This window comes from Chionomys nivalis, chromosome 9, assembly GCF_950005125.1.
Source record: "Chionomys nivalis chromosome 9, mChiNiv1.1, whole genome shotgun sequence".
Lineage (NCBI taxonomy): Eukaryota > Metazoa > Chordata > Mammalia > Rodentia > Cricetidae > Chionomys > Chionomys nivalis.
The window spans coordinates 20,936,181-20,956,936 of NC_080094.1; the positions used below are offsets into that span (position 1 = coordinate 20,936,181).

The 20,756-nt window shown below is 41.9% G+C and overlaps 2 protein-coding genes across 3 annotated transcripts in view; both read left to right on the forward strand.

Moving 5' to 3' along the window:
• The window catches only part of Rbl1 (RB transcriptional corepressor like 1), a 65,480-nt gene extending 55,515 nt beyond the window's left edge, over positions 1-9,965 (forward strand). Inside the window, exons 21-22 of the mRNA XM_057780811.1 lie at positions 4,339-4,503; positions 8,114-9,965. Coding sequence (XP_057636794.1) covers positions 4,339-4,503; positions 8,114-8,284 — 336 coding nt within the window. The 3' untranslated portion in view covers positions 8,285-9,965. The remainder of the gene's footprint in view (positions 1-4,338; positions 4,504-8,113) is intronic.
• Positions 9,966-18,776: 8,811 nt separating this feature from the next.
• Positions 18,777-20,756, forward strand: part of Samhd1 (SAM and HD domain containing deoxynucleoside triphosphate triphosphohydrolase 1) — a 41,325-nt gene continuing 39,345 nt past the window's right edge. The window contains exon 1 of one of the 2 annotated variants that reach the window (XM_057781440.1): positions 18,777-19,111. In XM_057781440.1, coding sequence (XP_057637423.1) covers positions 18,796-19,111 — 316 coding nt within the window. In that variant the 5' untranslated portion in view covers positions 18,777-18,795. The remainder of the gene's footprint in view (positions 19,112-20,756) is intronic. The other variant, XM_057781441.1, reaches the window with a different exon arrangement.

Sequence of the window (20,756 nt, forward strand, 5' to 3'; positions counted from 1 at the left end):
ACTGAATAACCAAAACCCACCCACCCTACCTTTTGGGAATGTGGGCCTCATATCCTTTAAATTACTTTCTGCTGTTTGGGGGAAACAGCATCTTTAGTGGACCCTGCCACAAAAATTGGGATAATTGGCAAGTCTTGGGAGAGCTAATTATATCATTGTTGTCCAGTCTCTATAATGGGAAAGTTCAGGGTTTATCTCAAGTTCTGGCTAGAGTAGTCTGTGAGGCTGGAAATTGTCCTGAGCAGTTTATAGTCTAAAGCCTATCTTTGGGTGCTTTGTCAGTTTAGTGGCATTACCAAAGTTCTGGTGGAATCATCATTGTGGGGCCCTGTCCTCCTTTTGGAGACTTTAGAAGCCACTGTTAGGTATGATCATGGTTCACTGTAGAAAACTTAAAACATTTGAAATGTTTTAATAGTAGATCTCAAAAAGATTAAAGGACCATAATTTGTTATGTACATTCAGAGTGCAGAAACTTAATTCCTAGTTATCTGATGTTCAAACTCAAAATGATGTACAGGAAGCTAGATGAAGCTTTTTTTCTAGAATTAGTACTCTATATAACTATTAATACCATGGCAAAAAGTTAAAGTGTGTGTGTGTGTGTGTTGGGTTGTTTTGTTTTGGTTTTTGGATTTTTGTTTGTTTGTTTGTTTGTTTTTCAAGACAGAGTTTCTCTGTGTAACAGGCCTGGCTGTCCTGGAACTCACTTTGTAGACTAGACTGGCCTTGACCTCACTGAGATCCGACTGTTCTGCCTCCCAAGTGCTGGAATTAAAATAAAAGCATGCACCACCACCACCTGGCAAATTTTATAAATTTTGAGATATTTATGTCTTAATAAAAGTTTTAAAGAGTCAAAATAAAACCAAAGAATTATGTGATTAGTGGCAATAGAATAGTTCCTTAATTTTAGTTTTTCTTCTTTTCTATCAAGTGGCTCTTCTGAGATGAGACAGAGATTCTGGATATTCCGTTTTACATGCTTGGGTTTAGAGAAGGAGAGAGCCACACTCCAACTCTAAAGCCAGCTTTAATTTTTAATTGAACTGAGACTACAAAAAGACTATTTGTATTTTATGCTTTTAGAGAACAGCAGAAACATTTGGGATGATTTATAAAATTTTATCCTGTTAGAAATGTTTTTTGTGTTTTTTGGTTTTTTTGTTTTTGTTTTTTGAGACAGGGTTTCTCTGTAGCTTTGGAGCCTGTCCTGGAACTAGCTCTTGTAGATCAGGCTGGCCTCGAACTCACAGAGATATGCCTGCCTCTGCCTCCCAAGTGCTGGGATTATGGGTGTGCGCCACCACCGCCCAGCTGTTAGAAATGTGATATACCAATAGGCTAATTTACTCTTTTTCTTAGGACATTTTCTCTGGATGATTCATAATTTTATTCAGATGTCTTGTTTGTCCAATGTTCTTCAGATTCTTTGACTGGATGCCTTCATTCTCTTGGAAAGACAAAAACAAAGCCCTGCCCCAACCCTAACTTTGGGGAGTTTCCCTTTTGGCAAGTTTTATCTCATCAATGAAAAGCATTTGTTAGTCTTATAAGTTAGTTTAGATTGATTAGTCACACTGGTTGATGAACTATTACCTCTTCTAATCAAAGGTCTCTCTTGTTCAAATCTAATCTTTATTATATTTGCTTTATGGTTTCTCTTGAGATTTTTGTTTTATCTTCTAAAACTGTTCTATCATCCAGAGCAGTATGGTTTTCCAGGCATGAGGTCCTTTAATTGCTCTGGGGAGGAGTTTCCTCCACAGTGACAGGGAATGATTGGACCAAATTTGACATGGGGGCCTGTGAGAGGCCCCTCAAGGTGTTGCCAATGGCAAAGGGTTGCCTTGTCTGTCCCTTGTTAATCTGCATTCATTGGTCCAATGTCAGGCTTTGCTTCACCCTTCTACATACTTTTTTTTTTTTTTTTTTTTTTTTTTTTGGGTTTTTCGAGACAGGGTTTCTCTGTGGTTTTGGAGCCTATCCTGGAACTAGCTCTTGTAGACCAGGCTGGTCTCGAACTCACAGAGATCCGCCTGCCTCTGCCTCCCGAGTGCTGGGATTAAAGTTCTACATACTTTAGAAGTCAAGGGCCTTCTGTCTGGATTAGAAGCATTGTTTCTGGGCATGCCCTGTCTACAATTCCTTCTTAGGTGTGCCACAGTTAAAACACTTGACATTTTGATTTTTCTTTTTTTTTTTTTTTTTTTTTTTTTTTTGATTTTTCTTTAAGTTTCTGTAAATCACCTCTTGCTATCCAAGCATCATTTTGGTTATGAGATTCAATATTAATTAACTGTATCTTGGATTCATTCCTCTGTGGGTGATGATCTTGCCTTCAAAGGCCTAATTACCCCTTTGCATTGTGAATTAGCATTTTCAAAAGCCAAAGGCTCAATTACTATTTGTCTAGCTTCTGAATTTGATAACATTCTTTTTACAGCTGAAGTCTCTCTCTGTAACAAGTCAGCAAAGGTTTCTTTTGGGCCCTGTGTAGTATAACACAACAGCTTTCATTCCCTTTTTCCTGTGTATTTAGTGTGTTGATTATGATATGCCTTGGGGAGTTTCTTTTCTGGTCTTGTCTGGTTGAGGTTCTGTGTGCTTCTTGTATCTGTATGGGTGTGTCTTGTCTTAGTTTGGGGAAGTTTTCTCTCATCTTTTGAAGATCTGCTCTGTGCCATTGACCTACATTCTCTTCCTTCATTTGTGTCTCTAGTCAAAGATTTGGTGTTTTCATGGTTTACCATAGTTCCTGTATAATCCTTTTGTTGTGGGGTATACATCAGAGAAAACTGCTTAGACATGGGTTTAAGCCAATAGAAAAGCTTTATTAGCCAGCTGTCTACTACAGTGGGTGTTTGAGATCCCAAGCCTTTTTCTCAGGGTGAGCTTTTAACCACAAAAACCATATCCTGGGTTGACATATGTCAGTTAATAGGAACAGTTAGCCAAAAGAGGAACTACAGAAACCCAAAAGCAAGGTTAGTGCATTTAGAGACTTTTCCAGAACTATGGGCTTTGGTGGGTTAGATCTTTGTTTTAGTTTTGACAGGTGGTGCTATCTGTGTGCTGAGTTTTACAGCCTGAATGGTATTTCCATCATGGAGTCAGTTGTGCTAAGGTCTGGGGGCCTAACAACATCTGGGACTCTATTAACATCTTTATATATTTTTAAAAAACATTTTAGTATTCTTTGCTTACATGATCTAATTACTCTATTTTGTCTTTGAGGCCTGATAGTCTAGCGTCTGCTTGATCTGTTCTACTTGTCAGACTTTCCTCTGAATTTTCTAATTGGAATATTGAGTTTTTCTTTTTTTTTTTTTTTTTTTTTTTTTTTTGGTTTTTTCGAGACAGGGTTTCTCTGTGGTTTTGGAGCCAGTCCTGGAACTAGCTCTTGTAGACCAGGCTGGTCTCGAACTCACAGAGATCCGCCTGCCTCTGCCTCCCGAGTGCTGGGATTAAAGGCGTGCGCCACCACCGCCCGGCCTTTTTTTGGTTTTTCGAGACAGGGTTTCTCTGTGGTTTTGGAGCCTGTCCTGGAACTAGCTCTTGTAGACCAGGCTGGTCTCGAACTCACAGAGATCCGCCTGTCTCTGCCTCCCAAGTGCTGGGATTTAAGGGGAATATTGAGTTTTTCAATTCCATTTTCGTTTCAGCCTGAGCTTTCTTCAGTATTTCTCTTTATTGAACCCAGTTTTCAAATCCTGGACTGCATTTGTCATTTCATTCAACCTGTTTGTGATTTCTTGGGCATTACTTAGAAATGTCTTGTCTTTATGTTCATCTTTATCAGTCAATAAAACTTGGTTGTGGTTTGTTTTTGTTTCTGTGGTGGTAAAAGGGTTGTTTTTTTTTTTTTTTTTTTTTTAAATGATACTTGGAATTAAACGAACCTCAAGTCCTGTTCTTACCTTCATAGTATATACACAGGAGTCCACATGTTTCTGGTTTACCATTCCTAGTAATTTGTCCCAATTGTTTGTTGTTTGTTTTTTGTTTTGTTTTGGAAAGGCAGAGCCCAGGCTAGCTTAGAACTGATATACTCCTGCCCCAGCTCCTGAGTACTGGCATTACAAACATGCCAGTGTGCCCTGCTTACCCGGATTCTTTAAATCTAGTTATAGGATTTCTTGGGTGATCCAAGAAGGTTTTAGCTTACCTCTTAATAGTTGATAGAAACAGTAAGTAATAACCGTTTTTTTTTTTTGCCTTTTTCAGTTATAAATTAGTTCTTAAAATGTAGTTATCTTTTAACAAAGAATTACTGTTATAAGAACAAAGATTTTTTTATTCTTTTGTCTTAAAAATATGATTTCTGGGTTATTTTAGATGGATGCTCCACCCCTCTCTCCTTTCCCACATATTAAGCAGCAGCCGGGTTCCCCACGCCGCATTTCCCAGCAGCATTCCATTTATGTTTCACCACACAAAAATGGATCCGGCCTCACCCCCAGGAGCGCTCTGCTGTACAAGTTCAATGGCAGCCCTTCTAAGGTAAGGTGCACAACACTCTTCGCTGTAGAGCAGCTCACGTACATACTTGTTCAGTGTTGGATTTCAAGTTAGAATTTTCAAGTAACTGTGCAAAGTTGGATTTCAAGTAACTTTACCTCTTAAAACTGACTTCAGTTTATCAATTCAACATTCATTAATCTTTTTGTTACAAAGTTACCACTAATAAAATATAAGCTAGGGGGCTGGAGAGATGGCTCGGTGGTTAAGAGCACTGGCTGCTCTTCCAGAGGTTCTGAGTTCAATTCCCAGCAACCACATGGTGGCTCACAGCCATCTGTAATGGGATCTGGCGCCCTCTTCTGGTGTGCAGGCATACATGGAGGCATAATGTTGAATACATAAGAAATAAATAAATCTTTAAAAAAAATAAAATATAAGCTACTAACTGTGTCATGCTTTGTATGACCAGAAACACTACTATTAAAGTAGGCATGATGGTACATACCTGTAATTCCAGCACTCAGCTCTTGAGTTGTTTGAACAGTCTCGGAAGTGGGGCTAAAGAGGGATGCTTGGACCTGTTTTAGGAGGAGGATGTTTTTTGGAAAGGTTGTTAACAACATGGACAGACACAATATTGTGTGGGAGATCCGAGGAGAGTTCAGACCTGTAAGGCAGGAAGGAGATGGGCTTCTTACAGGACTCTAGAGAATCGGGTTCCCTGCTTCTCTAGGACAGGGCAGGAGAGTGGGTGGGAAGCAGGATACATGACAACCAATACCCCTTTGATGTATCCTCCAAACCTGCACATTCACCATCTCAATTTAAAAAACCTCAGGCACCTTTAAGTCTGTTCTTCACAAAGAACAAACACTAGCAATAGAGTGCCTGTCAGTATGTGTAGGAGGGGAGGGGCTGCTGCACTTATTGTGGCCTGAGCAGCAATCTGATCTGCATTCTGCCAATACCAAGGCAGGAAGATTTTGATTTAGGTCCAGCCTGCACTATGCAGTAAGATACTATCTTCCCAAAAGAAGCAGTATGTTTAGTTCCGCAAATGTTTCTCACTGGTAAGGAGCTTGCCAAGCATAACTGGTCCCTGGGTTTCATCCTAGTACCACAAAGAGAGAAGAAAAGGAAAAGAGAGCATGGCATTCAGTTGATACAGGCTTTTTGTTTGTTGGCTGGTATTTCAAGATAGGTTTCTCTGTCTAACAGCCTTGGCTTTCTTGGAATTTTCTTTGTAGGCCACACTGGCCTCCAACTCACAGAGAACACCTGCCTCTGCTTTCTGAGTGCTGGGATTAAAGGTGTGCACCACCACTGCCTGGCTAGTTGATATAGCTTAATCCATTGCTACCCATATGACGTTTCAGGGACTATTAAGATGTCTGGTTTTGTGTTGTTTTTCGAAACAAAGTGCTGTGTACAGCACTGACTGTTCTCGAACTCACTCTGTAGACCAGGCTGGCCTCAAATTCAGATATCTGCCTGCCTCTGCCTCCCAAGTGCTGGGATTAAAGGCGTCCACCACCACCTTTTTTTTTAAAGATTTTTTAAAATTAATTTTTACTTTATTATGTTATGTGAGTGTTTTGGCGGTGTGTATGTCTATGCACTACTTGTGTGCATGTTGCCCTTGGAGGCTAGAAGATGGCATCAGATCCCTTGGAACTGGAGTTTTAGACAGTTGTGAACTACCATGTAGGTGCTGGGAATTAAACCCTGGTTCCTTTGGAAGAGCAACTAGTGCTGTTAACCACTGAGCCATCTCTCTGACCCCTGTTTGTTTGGTGTGTTTTGTTTTGCTTTGCTTTTAAAAGTCTCTCTAATAGATTGTCCAAGCTGCCCTCCTTCTGAGGCTATAAACCATGCTTATTTGAGAATGTTAATTTAAAGTATGACTTTGAATATTAAGATTGATGGCAGTCAGGTCAGTGAAAAGTTACAAAACAAGGGCCTCCTCTTATGTCTGCTTTTATGAAGATACTAACTCCATCTTCATCCTGTACTCTGATGGAGGCATCTCAGAGATAAGCTTTTTCAGTATTTCTGAGACCACACAGAAGCTTCGAAAGTTTTCAAAAGCCGTTACATATTATTTGGACAAATTCTGAGTGTTGGTGTAATAACAGCTCCTTAACTCCTTGATTTCCTGTTTGGTTCCACACTTACTGAGGTCTTACTGTACTTGTCAAAGAAAATTGACCAAGATGAAACTTTTATTTCCTCCTCCAAAGTTTATTTCCCATTAACAGTGTTTAGATCTGGAATCCAAGGCAATGATTCCAAAGCCATAGTCAAAATCACTCGGGGAGCTTGCCAAGTTTGTGGAATTACAAGAGCTAGCAGGCAGGTCCAGACAACTGGGATGCAGTTTCTGGAACCACTTCTTGTGTGCCTATAACATCAGAATCACCTGGGATGACTCACAGACCCCATACCAGTCTTTACATTATCAGGATCCCTGGACAAGCAGTAAGCACATGTTAAGTTTAAAAGCATTACCGTGTTAATCCAGGCATAGCAGTGCATCAGTCAGAAGCAGGCAGACTTCTAGTAGTTCAAGGCCAACTTGGGCTATATAATGAGACCCTGTCTCAGAGGAAAAAAAAAACACCAATAAATTGACTCCGAAGGTTAATGCCCTCCCACCAAGCCTGATGACCTGAGTTATATCCCTGGGACCTATATGATAGAAGAGATGACTCCTGTAAATTGTCCTTTGGTGCCCACGTATGTGCCCTGACATGTGTATCTGTCCCTCCAACAGAGACAAACTCCAAATTTTTTTTAAATATATAATGTATCTTATATACATATATGAATATAACCACCATATAATATATATTATAAATATATAATATAGTTTATCATATGTACTATATAATGTTATACTATATATATATGTGTGTGTGTGTACACTCTTTCAGAGGACCTAGGTTCAATTCCCAGCACCTCATGGTGGCTCACAACCATTTCTAATGCCAGTCTTAGAGAAATCTGACACTCTATTCTGGCCTCTGTGTGCACCAGGAGTACACATGGTATATGTGCTGACAAAGCATTCATACACATTAAAAAATCAATAATAAATGAAAAGATTTTAAAAACAAACAAGCATAAAATGTTGGCTGCAGCTGGTCAGAACATGTAGTGAGGAAAACTATTTGCTGCACAATCTTGATGTCTGAATTCTATCTCAGAAAGCCACACTGGAGGGGAAGGACCAACTCCCCAAAGTTGTTTTTTGACCCCTGTACATGTCATATCAATAATTTGCCCTATACACACCACACACACACACACACACACACATAAACAAACAAATAAATACAACATGTACTGCTAGGCCCTACATCAAAACATCTGACTCAGAAAGTGGATGGTAAAGCTTGTAGATTTGCATTTCTAGCATCAGCTTCTCGGTGTCTCTGCTCCCTCTGTCTGGAGGCTCCATGTTGAGAACTACTGTTCAAAGGTACATCATCTTTTAACACTCAGGAAGCTACCTGTTTAAAAGATAATCTCTATATCAGTGCTTAGGCTAGGGTAGAAGATAGAAAGGAGAAAGGCGGTTAACTTAGTTCATTACTTATCATTTCTCTTTTTTTTTCTATCTTTTACACATGACCTCTTGTTTTTGTAGAGTTTGAAAGATATCAACAACATGATAAGGCAAGGTGATCAGAAAACCAAGAAGCGCGTAATAGCCATCAGTGGAGATGCAGAATCACCTGCCAAACGTCTCTGCCAAGAGAATGATGATGTTTTACTTAAGCGACTACAAGATGTTGTCAGTGAAAGAGCAAATCACTAATGACACTCCTTTTTCTGACCAAAGCACTTTGGTGTTGTTCTGCAGGAAGTTTGGGGGCTCCATCCTTCACACTTTTGTCACTGGGTTATACCAAAACTTGCACCAAAAGCAAGTTGTTTTTTTTTTAAGAAACTTATTCAAGATGTATCTGACAGACATGTATTTTCAGTTAGATTAGAAGAGAAATTTTAAGTGCCTTTATAAATGTTAATATTTTTTAAAATTTTTGTTCCTTGGGTTACTTTTTAGGATGAATTAAGGAGAAACTATTTTTTAGCTTTCTTTTCAAAATGATCAAATGTCTTCTATACTTTTTAATATGAGGTCAGTGAGTGTTTGAGATGCTTGTACTGTCTGCTCATGTCAAAGGCCGGGTTAGCGCCCACAACATGTGGGCTTGGTGATGCACCAGCCTGCCTTGGGCCTACTGTAGTAACTGCACATCAGGTACTGCCATCATGCTAGGCTATCTGTCCCTTTGTCTTCTCGTTAAGTACAAGCAGCTTTGTACCTGAATCCCTGTGCTGCCCCACTCCTTGCTTTCCAGTCCTGAGCCCTCTTAGCCTGATGTTACAACTCAATGAAAGGGACATTTGTTCCATTTTTAAAACTACTATATAGTTTTGATTTTCATGATATTACCTTAATTATTATATGTGATTGTATTCAGTCAGTTCTTAAAATTGTATTATATGTGATTGTATTCAGTCAGTTCTTAAAATTGTATTATATGTGATTGTATTCAGTAGTTCTTAAAATAAGAAACTGTTTCTTAATCTAGTAGAATAAAATTCCGATAAATAAGAAATTAAATTTCATTAGTAAAGTAGCATTATGATAAAATCATTCATTCTTGTTGTGTACAGTGGGACATGCCTATAATTCCAGCAGCACAGGAGGATTGCTGTGAATATCAGACCAGCCTGGCTATATAGCAGGTTCCAAAGGAACTTGGGCTACATAGCACGATCCTTACTCAAAAAGATCAATTTTCATTCTCATTTATTTAATTTCCTGAAAATATTTGAAGCTCTCACGTTAGTATCACTTAATGCCTTATAATCAGAATGTTTCAGTTCAAGAACTGAACTTTTTCTTTCCATCTCACATCACTCTTTGTCCCAATAATTATGGTTTCTCGCGAGTTTTCCACTGGGGTTTAACTCCTGGAATCCCCTTGATGATCTTTTTACACTGGAGGTATAGCCTTCTAAAGAATCAGGTCTTTAGTGTTCATCTTTTCTTGTGTGTTTCTAGAATCTGAGAGGATGGGCATAAGCCATTCCTAATTAATTTCTAGATGATGTGTCAGTATAAATACTTTAGCTGCAAACTTATTTTTTAAAATATAAAGTGTTAACCTGGCAGTCTAGCTCAACATAAAGTTTAACTTTTCCAAAATTAATTAATTTGAATTAGTCCAAGATTTGACTGCCAATTAATGATAAATGGTAACCAAACTTTATTTTTTAAATTTTAAAAGGAGATTTGGGTTATGTTTTGTTTTTCTGAAAATTGTATTCTTGTGTTTTGTGTAGTATCTACACATGTTGTAATAAGCCAAATAATAGTCTGTCTTGAATTCTTGTACATATTTCTATGTAGCTATAACTACTGTATCACTTTCATTATTAATGTACAAAATATAAATGTGGATTTATTCAATGACTGTTTAAAAAGTTCAGACATGTTTTTACCAATTTTCAGAACTTCGTATTAATGTACATAAAATAGTTAATAAAAATTAGAATTAAAAACTATTAAACTATTGTACTTTTTACTGTATTACTAGAGGTACTTGTGCAGCCATCTAAAATTCATGTCTTCAAGTTGGAGGATGTCTGAGCTGTCAGAAGCACTGGCTGCTCTTGTAGAATACCAGAACTTGGTTCCCAGCACTCACACTGGGTGGCTTATAACAGTGTTATGTACTCCAGTTCCAAAAGACCCAATGCTGTCTTCTAGCCTCCAAGGGCACCTGTGTGCATGTGTGTATACACATAAATATCATGGTGATGCTTTGAATGAGATGCCTTCCACAGGCTCATGGGCCTCAATAGTTGGTCTCTAGTTGGTGGGACAGACCATCCAAAGGAAATTCCTAACATTCCAACCAGTGTAGATAGAATCACCTGCCAGCACACACCCATCGCTTTTCACCAGGACACCCCTAGACAAATGTCAGCCAATCGGGTCCCGAACCTTAGAAATCTCTCACCCCTACCTTTACTACTATAAAACCCAACCCCAACTTGTATAAGAATAAAGACTCTTAGCCGGTTGGTGGTGGCGCACGCCTTTAATCCCAGCACTCGGGAGGCAGAGGCAGAGGCAGGCGGATCTCTGTGAGTTTGAGACCAGCCTGGTCTACAAGAGCTAGTTCCAGGACAGGCTCCAAAACCACAGAGAAACCCTGTCTCAAAAAAAAAATAAAAAAAATAAAATAAAAAAAAATAAAGACTCTTTGCTTTTACATACAGGAATACAGGACTTGATCTCCAAAATACAGAAGGGCCCTGTACCCCGCCTATGATCTTTCCATGCATCCATGTAGACTGTCTATAGGCTCTCACAGATTCTGGGCCCATGTACAGAAGGATATCCAAAACAGAAAGACATGAAATGAAACTTGCATACAAAAAACACAGAAAACTTATTGGCCAGCTGAAGGGTAGTGGTCCCAGAGAGCTTGGGGGAATCCTGGACGAGCCCCCAAATGTTATGCCTAGATCATGGAGCCCCCCAAAACCAACTTGGAGACCAAGTCCTGTATGTAAAGCAAAGAGCCTTTATTCTTACACAAGTCTGCAAACTCGGTCTCTGTGTGTCCACTGTATTGGAGTGATTGGAGAGACTCGAGCTCAGTTGGGGTTGGGTTTTTATAGTAGCAAATGTAGGGGTGAGGGATTTCTAAGGTTCAAGACCTTGGCTGACATTTGTCTAGGGGTGTCCTGGTGAAAAGCAATGGATGTATGCTGGCAGGTGATTCTATCTACAATGGTTGGAATGTTAAGAACTTTTTTTGGATGGTCTGTTCCTGGGCAGTGCCAGCTTATGACTTTTCCTGAAACCTGGTGCTGTCTGCTATGGCATCCGTGCAGCCTGGGCCCCACAGTTTTTATTCTTTTGGCTCTTTAGGGTGGGCCCACCACCCAGCTCCCAAATAAATCACATGGAGGTTTATTCCTAGTTATAAACATCTAGCTTTAACTTTGCTTGTTTCTTGCCAGCTTTTCTTAACTTATCCCTCTAGGCTTTTCTTATTCTCTTTGTAAATCTTACTCTTACTCTGTGGATTGCTGCGTAGCTGGATGTCTGGCTCCTGATGTCCTCCTCCTCCTCTGGCTACTCCTCTCCTCCCAGAGTTCTCCTATTTATTCTCTCTGTCTGCCATCCCCCACATCCTTTCTCTTGCCTTGCTATTGACCATTCAGATCTGACAGGCAGAGTATCCTGCTTTACAGCTTTACAGAATTAAACAAATGCAATATAAACAAAAGTAACACACCTTAACATAATATTCCCCAACAAAAGACATGTTCCACCACCGTCTGGCCACTAACTAACCCTTACATTTAAATTAACCTATATTTCTTATCTATGCTTTGCTATGTGGCTCATGGCCTGTTACCTCATTTTCTCTACATCCTGCTTCCTTGGTGACTGGCTGGCATCTCCTCTGACTCTGACCTTCTTCCCATCATTCTCCTAGTTTGACTGTTTCACCTATAATTCCTGTCTGCCTACCAGCCAATCAGCTTCTTATTAAACCAATCCTCATGGCAAATCTTCAAGTGTACAAAAGAATTATTCCATAGCAGTGGTCATTGAAGTTTTCTATGCTCAGGATACCACTCACTGTCTAAGTTGACTTTCTGTTGCCTGCACAATGTAGTACTCTCAGCTCCAGCACTACATCTGCCTGCCACACCACCTTGCTCCCTCTCATGACAATAATGGACTGAACCTCTGAAACTATAAGCCACCCCAATTAAATATTTTTTATAAGAGTTGCTGTGGCCGTGTTGTCTTTTCGCAGCAATAGAAACCCTAACTAAGACAGAAGTTGGTACCGAGGGCTGGAGTATTGCTGTGTTATGCTTGACCATGTTTTTGTTTGGGGTAATATGGACTTTGGGAGTATGGTTTAGGAAAGCAATGGAATGCTTTAAGCACTGCTTAATGGGCCATACTAGTAAGAGCATGGAAGACGGTGCTGAATGTGATTTGATGAACTTGGGGATCAAGAGGCTTCAGACAAGGCTGTTCATTAGTATGTGGCCTAGAGTCTGATCTTGTGATATTTTGGTGAAGAAAGTGGCTGCTTTTTGCCCTTGTCTGAAGAGTCTATGTGAGGCTAAAGTGAAGAGTTTTGGATTAGTTTTGTTGGCAGAAGAAATCTCAAAATAGCCTAGTATAGCCGGGCGGTGGTGGCGCACGCCTTTAATCCCAGCACTCGGGAGGCAGAGGCAGGCGGATCTCTGTGAGTTCGAGGCCAGCCTGGTCTACAAGAGCTAGTTCCAGGACAGGCTCCAAAGCTACAGAGAAACCCTGTCTCAAAAAACTAAAAAAAAAAAAAAAAAAAAATAGCCTAGTATAGGCACTGTTGTGTGGATATTAGTGGTAATGCTAATGAAGATTTATAAAAGGAGCAAACTGACCAGGGTAAATTACAAAATGTAAATTTTGAGGAGAAAAAGCACCAGAAAGTAGAATGGATCTAAGTCCTATGTTGAAGGAGATAAACAGATTAAGAAATGGAATAATGACAATATCCCACCCAATTAAGTTTCCAACTGATGGGAAGAAACTAAAGAAAAGCTTAGAACCTGGTATGGTGGGACACCTTTAATTAACCCCAGAACGCGGAAGGCAGAGGCTGGCAGATCTTTGAGATTTAGGCCAGCCTGGTCTATAGATCCAGTTTTAGGACAACCATGCTTAGGCAGTGAAGGACAGAAAGCTGGTGAAGATGTAATTGAATGAGAGGGCCATGTTCCAGTCCTATCAAGCAGTGGAAATTGGCAACTTTAGCCACATGGTTTTGACTTTAGAGTTAAGGATAGAAGAAATAGGTTATGGAATTTGCCTCCATACCACCCACTGGGGAGTGGGCCTTCTCCATAAATCACTAATAAAAAAAAATGCCCCAAGGCTTGCCTACAGCATGATCTCAATAAGGCTTTTTCTTAATTGAGGTTCCCCCATCTCAGATGGCTTCAGCCTGTGTCAAGTTGACATAGAACCATCATCCAGCACATAGGTTCAGGAAATTCAAGGTCATCTCTATAACAAGTTCAAACTGGAGACCAGCTTGGGCTACATGAGACCTTGTCTCAAAAAAAAGGGGCCACCACAGAGAAACCCTGTCTCAAAAAAAAAAAAAAAAAACCAAAAAAAAAAAAAAAAAAGGGGCCAACAGCCAAAATGTAGAACCACCTTAGATGCCCTTCAACAGACTTTTTAAACTGGCATTTGTACAATAATATTTTATTTAGACATAAAAAAATGTTAAGTCCTGCCCCCGCCCCTTCCCCCCCAAAAAAAAACTCTGAACCTATTGTTAAACGTTCTTTATGGCTGATATACAGGTAAAAACAAAACACTTCAGTGACTGTGGCGAGTTGAAATAATACAAATCCACAGCCAAATTATCTCCTGCTCTCTCAGCCCCCTAAATAATCATTTATTGTCCACCTCTGTGTTTGTCCTAGCATCCTTGTGACTATTAAGCAGATCTTTTGGATATGTACGATCAACCCTCTAGCTTCCTCAACCCACAAGCTAAGAAGTCATCCCATGGCATCCGAGGCTGCAGCAAAGGTTTCTCCCCTCTACCCTGCCTAGCTGGAGCTTCCACCAATGCATTTAACTTTCTTATTTATCATTTTCTTTGTTTTTTTACAATAAAAACTTCAGCAAACTCTCACCGTGTTGACATGCAGTATTTGGGGCAGTCTGAATCTGCATCCAGGATGTGGTCCCTCATACTTAGATCTAGAATCTTCTTTCATTTACAGTAAGAGCTGTGCTTAAACCAAAAGAAAGAAATTGTGTCGTGTGCAGAAAAATGGGTGGAAAAACACAGGAGGCTGTGTACAGCTGATCTCGATTCACTGCCTGTTTTTGAATCTAGATGTTTTTGAAGTATATGTACATGATAGGGTTGTGGTATGCATACACAATAGATAAATCTCAAATAATGTACTGACTGAAAGGACTCAAGTGCCAAGGGCTACATTGTGCATATACATAGCATTTATATTACAATCTAGAAAAGGCCTCTGCATCCTGAGTGCTGGGATTAAAGGCATGCACCACCACCACCCAGCTGAACATTTCTTTCTCTGTTATGTGGGTATGATAGCATCTGGGGGCTTTGTCCTGAATAAGTTATTTTCCTATTAGGATGAGACCTTGCCTTTTGACTAAAGGAGTTAAAGGTAACCTGCCAGAGTCAATCATTTTATAATGACCACAGTTTATAATGAGCCCAGGTATGAAAGTCTTCCATCTTGCTGAAGTCATTCTCTCAAGGTCTTCAGTTGAGATCAGAGTTCAGAGTTCTCCCTGACTCTCATGCCTGCATTCTGCATAAGCCCTCATCCCTCACTGCTTCCTCCTCTGCCCCTTGGTATTTCTCAACTCCAGGCATACTTCTGCTTGGAGAGGCTTGCTTCCTCTTTGTGGAATGCCTTTCTATACCACACAGATCACTTCTTCATCTTTGCTCAAATGTCATCTTCCCCAAAGACCTCTCCAGACTATCCTACCTAAAATGGTGACCACTCCTGGTCTCTTACTCTGATCTATAATTTTCTACAGCACCAGCTTCTGGTATATGATGCAAGTCTTTGTAATAAGGAGTGAGCCACTTACTGGTTCCTGGCCTCTTAGCCACAAAACAATCACACAAAAACTGTATTAATTAAATCACTGCTCAGCCCATTAGCTATAGCTTCTTATTGGCTAACTCTTACATATTAATTTAACCCATTTCTATTAATCTGTGTATGGCCACATGGTTGTGGCTTACTGGCTAAAGTTCTGGTGTCTGTCTCCGGCAGGGCTACATGGCTTCTCCCTAACTTTTCCTTCTTTCTCCCAGCATTCAGTTTAGTTTTCCCTGCCTATCTCTGTCCCCCTATAGCTCTGCTATAGACCCAAAGCAGTTCCTTTATTAACCAATAGTATTCACAGCATACAGAGGGAAATCCTACATCGTCTCCTATAGTTAATTATATTGTTCACTGATGGCATTCCCATTAGAATGTGAATTTCAGTAAGCAGGGATTTTTGTCTGTACAGTTGTTGATGTGCCCTAGTTGTCCAGATCAGGGCTAAGCAAATTCTAAGAACCCCATAAACACTCATATTTGATGGATGAAAATGTGTTAATAACCACATAAATTTAACACTAAAATAACCAATCAACAAAACTCTTATGAGGATTAAAAATAATAGACACTATGCAAAATTGAAATGTCTGACTCACTCTTACCTGAGTGTGTGTTTATGTGTGTGTGTGTGTGTGTGTATGTGTGTGTCTGAGGGCATCATGAATGATAGGTAAGTGTTCTTCTACCCACTGAGATATACTCCCAGCACTAGCCAAATGCTATTTGTGTGTGATACATGTACATGTGTGTACAGGTGTACGTCTTCATGTGCATGTCCTTGTGTACATGGAATGCCCAGAGGATCACACGTAGAGTTCTGTTCTCTCTCTCTCTGCCTTATTCCTTTTTTGAGTCTAGGTTTTACTATGTAGCTCTGGCTAGTCTGGTACTTTTCGTGTATACCAAACTGGCCTTGAGCTCACAGAGATCCCCCTACCTCTGCCTCTCGTGGCAAAATTAAAGATGTGTACCACTACACCTAGAAGACAGGGTCTCTTTCTGAACTTGAAGGAGACTGGCAGCCAGCAAGCTCCAGTGATCCTCTGTCTCCACCTCCCTGCCCTTCCCTCGACACTCGAGTTACACAGGTGCCAAGGTTTACCCATGAGCCTCCTGCCTGCTCAGCAAGCATTCTATCTGCTAAGCCATGTTCTCAGCTGTATGTGGTTGCCAACGAGAGAGACTCACTGTGTTAACCAGGCTATCCTGAACTCAAGATCCTCCTGCCTCTTCTTCCCCAGCACTCTGAGTTCAAGGCCAATTCAAGTCTACAGAGTGAATTGCAGGACAGCCAGGACTAACAGAGAAACCCTGTCTTGAGAAAGAAAAAGAGAGAGAGAGAGATAAAAGATAGATAGATAGATAGATAGATAGATAGATAGATAGATAGATAGATAGATAGATAGATTTATTTTGGGTTAGGCTTTGAAATTTGCATAGATGGAAAAAATATCTCCAGGAAGCATGTAGAGCGAAGGCTGAAGAGGAAGTAGAAGAGTGAATTAGAGAGGTGGTGGTTGCCTGTGCAGAGATGTGGAAATCACAGCCTGATGCTGTCAGGACCAAATTTCACAATCTATCTCGCTGTGGGACAATTGGAGGTCCAGGACAAATTTCTTGGAGTGGGGGAAGGCACTGGCAATATGGGCCTTAAAACAGTTTTTCCTATTCTGCTCCTAACCATGGCAAGCTTGGGCAGAGCTTCCTCTCAGCATGGGCAGGACTCCTGTCTGATAGGTACTGCTTCTCGGGTTGTGGGGTGACTGCATGGGAACAGGTCACCAGAACTGGAGCTGACCAAGTGACACCCCAGAAAGAGTCAGTTTTATAGATGAAATCCTGTGTCAACAGACTCCCAACTCTGTTACCACCATGTGACCTTGAGCCAGTAGTAGTTCAAAAGATTAAGAGCCTCTGGAAGTGAGAGGATTGGGGGGGAAATGATGCATATTTAAAAAAAAAAAGTGTGTGTGTTGACAGGCAGTGGTGGTGCATGACTTTAATCCCAGAATACTTTCCAGAACAGGCTCCAAAGCTACAGAGAAACACTCTCTCTCTCTCTCTCTCTCTCTCTCTCTCTCTCTCTCTCTCTCTCTCTCTCTCTGTCTCTCTTTCTCTCTCTCTCTCTATATATATATAGTGTGTGTGTGTGTGTGTGAGAGAGAGAGAGAGACCACTCATACCGCAGCATACGCGGGGAGATCAGAAGACAATTTTCCAGGGTCAGCTCTCTTCTTCCACCTTTCTCTTGTTTCTTAGACTCAAACTCAGACCACAACACTTGCCACTTGCACAGCAAGCGCCTTTACCCACTAAGCCAGCATGCTAGACCACACTGAACATGCAAATCTAATTGATTAAACTTAAAACCCTGTTTGTATCATTTTCTATTGCTGACTTCTATGGGAAAAGACTCTCACAAATCCTAGAAGCACAATTTTCAAATCAACCACTGTGGACATAAGATACAGCTCTTTTACCCTCTTGTTCCCGTTTCTTATGTCTTGATAACTGGGATGTTTTCACCAAATGCCCTGTTGACAGGATGGAGAATGTTTTCTGGGCCAACACGTTATTAAGAGCATGGACTTTGGAAGCATGCCGCCTATCATTTCTTAGCGCTCTCTCCCTCTTCTCCTCCCCACCTTTGTACTTCACTTCCTCCTATCTGAAATTTGTTAAATGTGTTAGTGTTTGTAAAGCCTTCAGAACAAGGAACACAACAGCGTTGTTTGCTAAGAATGCCTTGGTTTATCAGATTTCGTGTTTACTCTGTTTTGGTGTTGGGGGTTGACCACTGGGCCTCAAGGTTGTATTCTCTGCCTGAGCTTCACCTGTTCAGCTCACCACTAAGCATCTAATTTGGACTGCTTGGTGTTAAAATAGCCTTGCTGTCGATGTGTCTTGCTTTCCCAAAAGGTGTTGGCTTTTTATTAGCAGCAGTCATTATTAGTATGTATTAGTACATACATTAGTATACTAATAATGTATGAATACGGATTTATGGGGAAGTTTGGGTCTTGACCCAAAATGGATTAAAGCAAAAGAAAATGCCTGTCATTTGGACCCTAACCAGTAATTAGTAAAAATCCTGTCTATTTGGAAATAAACTTGGCACCTTAGGGCAGGCCCCTGCCAACTAACTGAATTTGTGAAATGCAAAAGGACAACTTAATTGGCAATCATTGTAGGATCTTCCAGTTAGGCCAGTCCCTTGCCAGTTGTGTTCTGCACTGGGATGGTGCTGGCAGCTTCGTTGCCTTCAGGTACTTTTTGCAAGTTCACAGCTTGGAGCGTTTGAAACCGGCGAAAAAGTACTTGCTTAGAGGAAGGTACCTGCAGTCCACCGGAAGGCCCTTTAATCTGGAGTGTGGTGGAGCCTTCATTAGCCCCAGGTGCCCTTTTACCCCGGTCTCGTCCTTACTAGAGCCCTCACCCTTCCTAAATCACAAATTTTGTTTCTCTAATAACTCCGCCCTTTCGGGAAACACAGAGGCGGGGTTGAGGGCAAGTGCGCATATCATTGCGCTTGCGCAATGGGCCGGGCGCTAGCGCCTCAGGGAGGCCAAGCTCCCAGGGCTGATGTCCAGCGCGCCTGCGCAGTAGGCCCGGATGGCACTGCTAAATGGACTCGCCTCCAGGGCAGTGGCGTCAGTGCGACTGCGCGCGAGCCGGGTGCCGCGGTACTTAATTTCGCTGCGCCTAGACTCGCAGGTAGCCATGCGGAGAGCGGACCCCGAGCAGCCTGCAAAGCGGCCTCGCTGCGATGGCAGCCCCAGAACGCCACCGAGCACCCGTCCTGCAGCGGCCAACGCGTCTCCGGGCTCCGAACTCCACATCGACCTCCCGACCTGGGATGTGGAGGACGTGTGCTCCTTTTTGGAGGGAGAAGGCTTCCGAGAGAAGCAAGTGCTGGACAGCTTCAGAGGTAACGGAGCTGAGGGGCTGAGAGGTTGGGCTGAGGGGGGCAAGGGATTGCGCCCAAGAGGCCGAGCGGGGAGAACCCACGCGAGTGGCATCCGAAGCGGGAGGCCCCTGGGGGAAGCGGCTGGTGGCGGGAACTCGGACCTGAGGCGGGAGGCGCCCGACGCGAGCCCAAGGTGGGCGCAGGCCAAGTGCCAGCCCATAGGAGGGTGCTGGCTCTGGGGGCTACGGACCTGGGAGGGCCCTGGGAGGTTTGCATTTTCTTCTGGTGGATGGGTGTCTTGGGGAACTTGTCACTTCTTTTGACAGGAGAGATCCACGCCTTTCTAAGAAGATTTCCTCCCCAGACCTCGGGCAGTGGCTTGCGGTCTTTTCAGGCTGGGAAAAACCTTCTGTGCTAACCGCAGCTCCCAAAACACTTGACCCCGGGAGAGATTTTGGCACTTTTAAGTTTCGCTCTTAAGACGTTCTCGGAATTTGGGGTTTTCCTGAAAGGGGAGGGTAGTTGGTAAATCTCCAGATTCTCACCGACTGCCATAGCGTCCCCGTAGGCGCTCAGTGTGTGCTGACTGTATTTGCAGAGTGCTACTTATCAACTTCTCTTCCCAAACAAGAACAACTCACTCAGTTGACCACTGCAACCCCAGCATTCTACAGCTTGGCCACACAAAGGGGAGGGTATAGGCTGAGAATTTTAAGTGACCCTTCTGGTTTTTGCTCATGCATCAGTCAAAACCTCGGAATCTGTTCAGCTTGTTTGTGGTAGGTGTGAAGCTTAACCCCTTGCATGACCTCCTGCGGTGTTCGCTGGGAACATCACTTGTAGATTCCGAAAACTACTACTTGTGGGGCAGAGCCATGTGCCTAATTGAAGGATCGGGAAGTTTCAAGTTCAGGGCATAAAGGTAGCTTACATGTAGGAACTAACATTTCTCTCTTTCTCTTCCCCACTTCTCACTCCACAGGAAAGTAACTTGGGGGGTGGGGTGCTAAGACAGTGTCTCTCTATGTAGCTCTGAGTTCCCTGGGACTCTCTATGTAGACCATGCTGGCCTCGAACTCAGTGATCCACCTGCCTCTGCCTCCTGAGTGCTAGGGTGAAAGGCGTGCGCCATCACACCTGGCAGTATTTTATTTTAGTTTTATATGTGTGAGTGTTTTGCCTTCATGTGTATATGTGCACCACGTGTGTGCCTCGCATCCTTGAGGCCAGAAGAGAGTGTAACTTCCCCTGGACTGAAGTTACAGGTGGTTGTGAGCTTCCATGGGAGTGCTGAGAACTGAATCCGAGCCCTTTGCAAAAGCAGTGAGTGCTCTTAACCTCTGAGTTAGCTCTTCTGACTTTATTTTTATTTGAATTATGTTTTTATGGGGGTGGGGATGGGGAATGTATGCACCTGAGTGCAGTGCCCACAGAAGCCAGAAGAGGGTATCCAACCGTCTGGAGCTGGCAGTTGTGAGTGGCCTAGGGACACAAAAGCTGTGTGTACTCTTAACTACTAAAGCCATCTCTCCAACCTCAGATGATTTTTTTTTACTTTCTTTTTTTTTTTAATTTTATATCTTTTACGTCATGTATCTTTTTAAAAATTTTTCTATGGTTTATTTAACTATATTTTATGTGCATTGGTGTAAGGGTGTCAGATCGT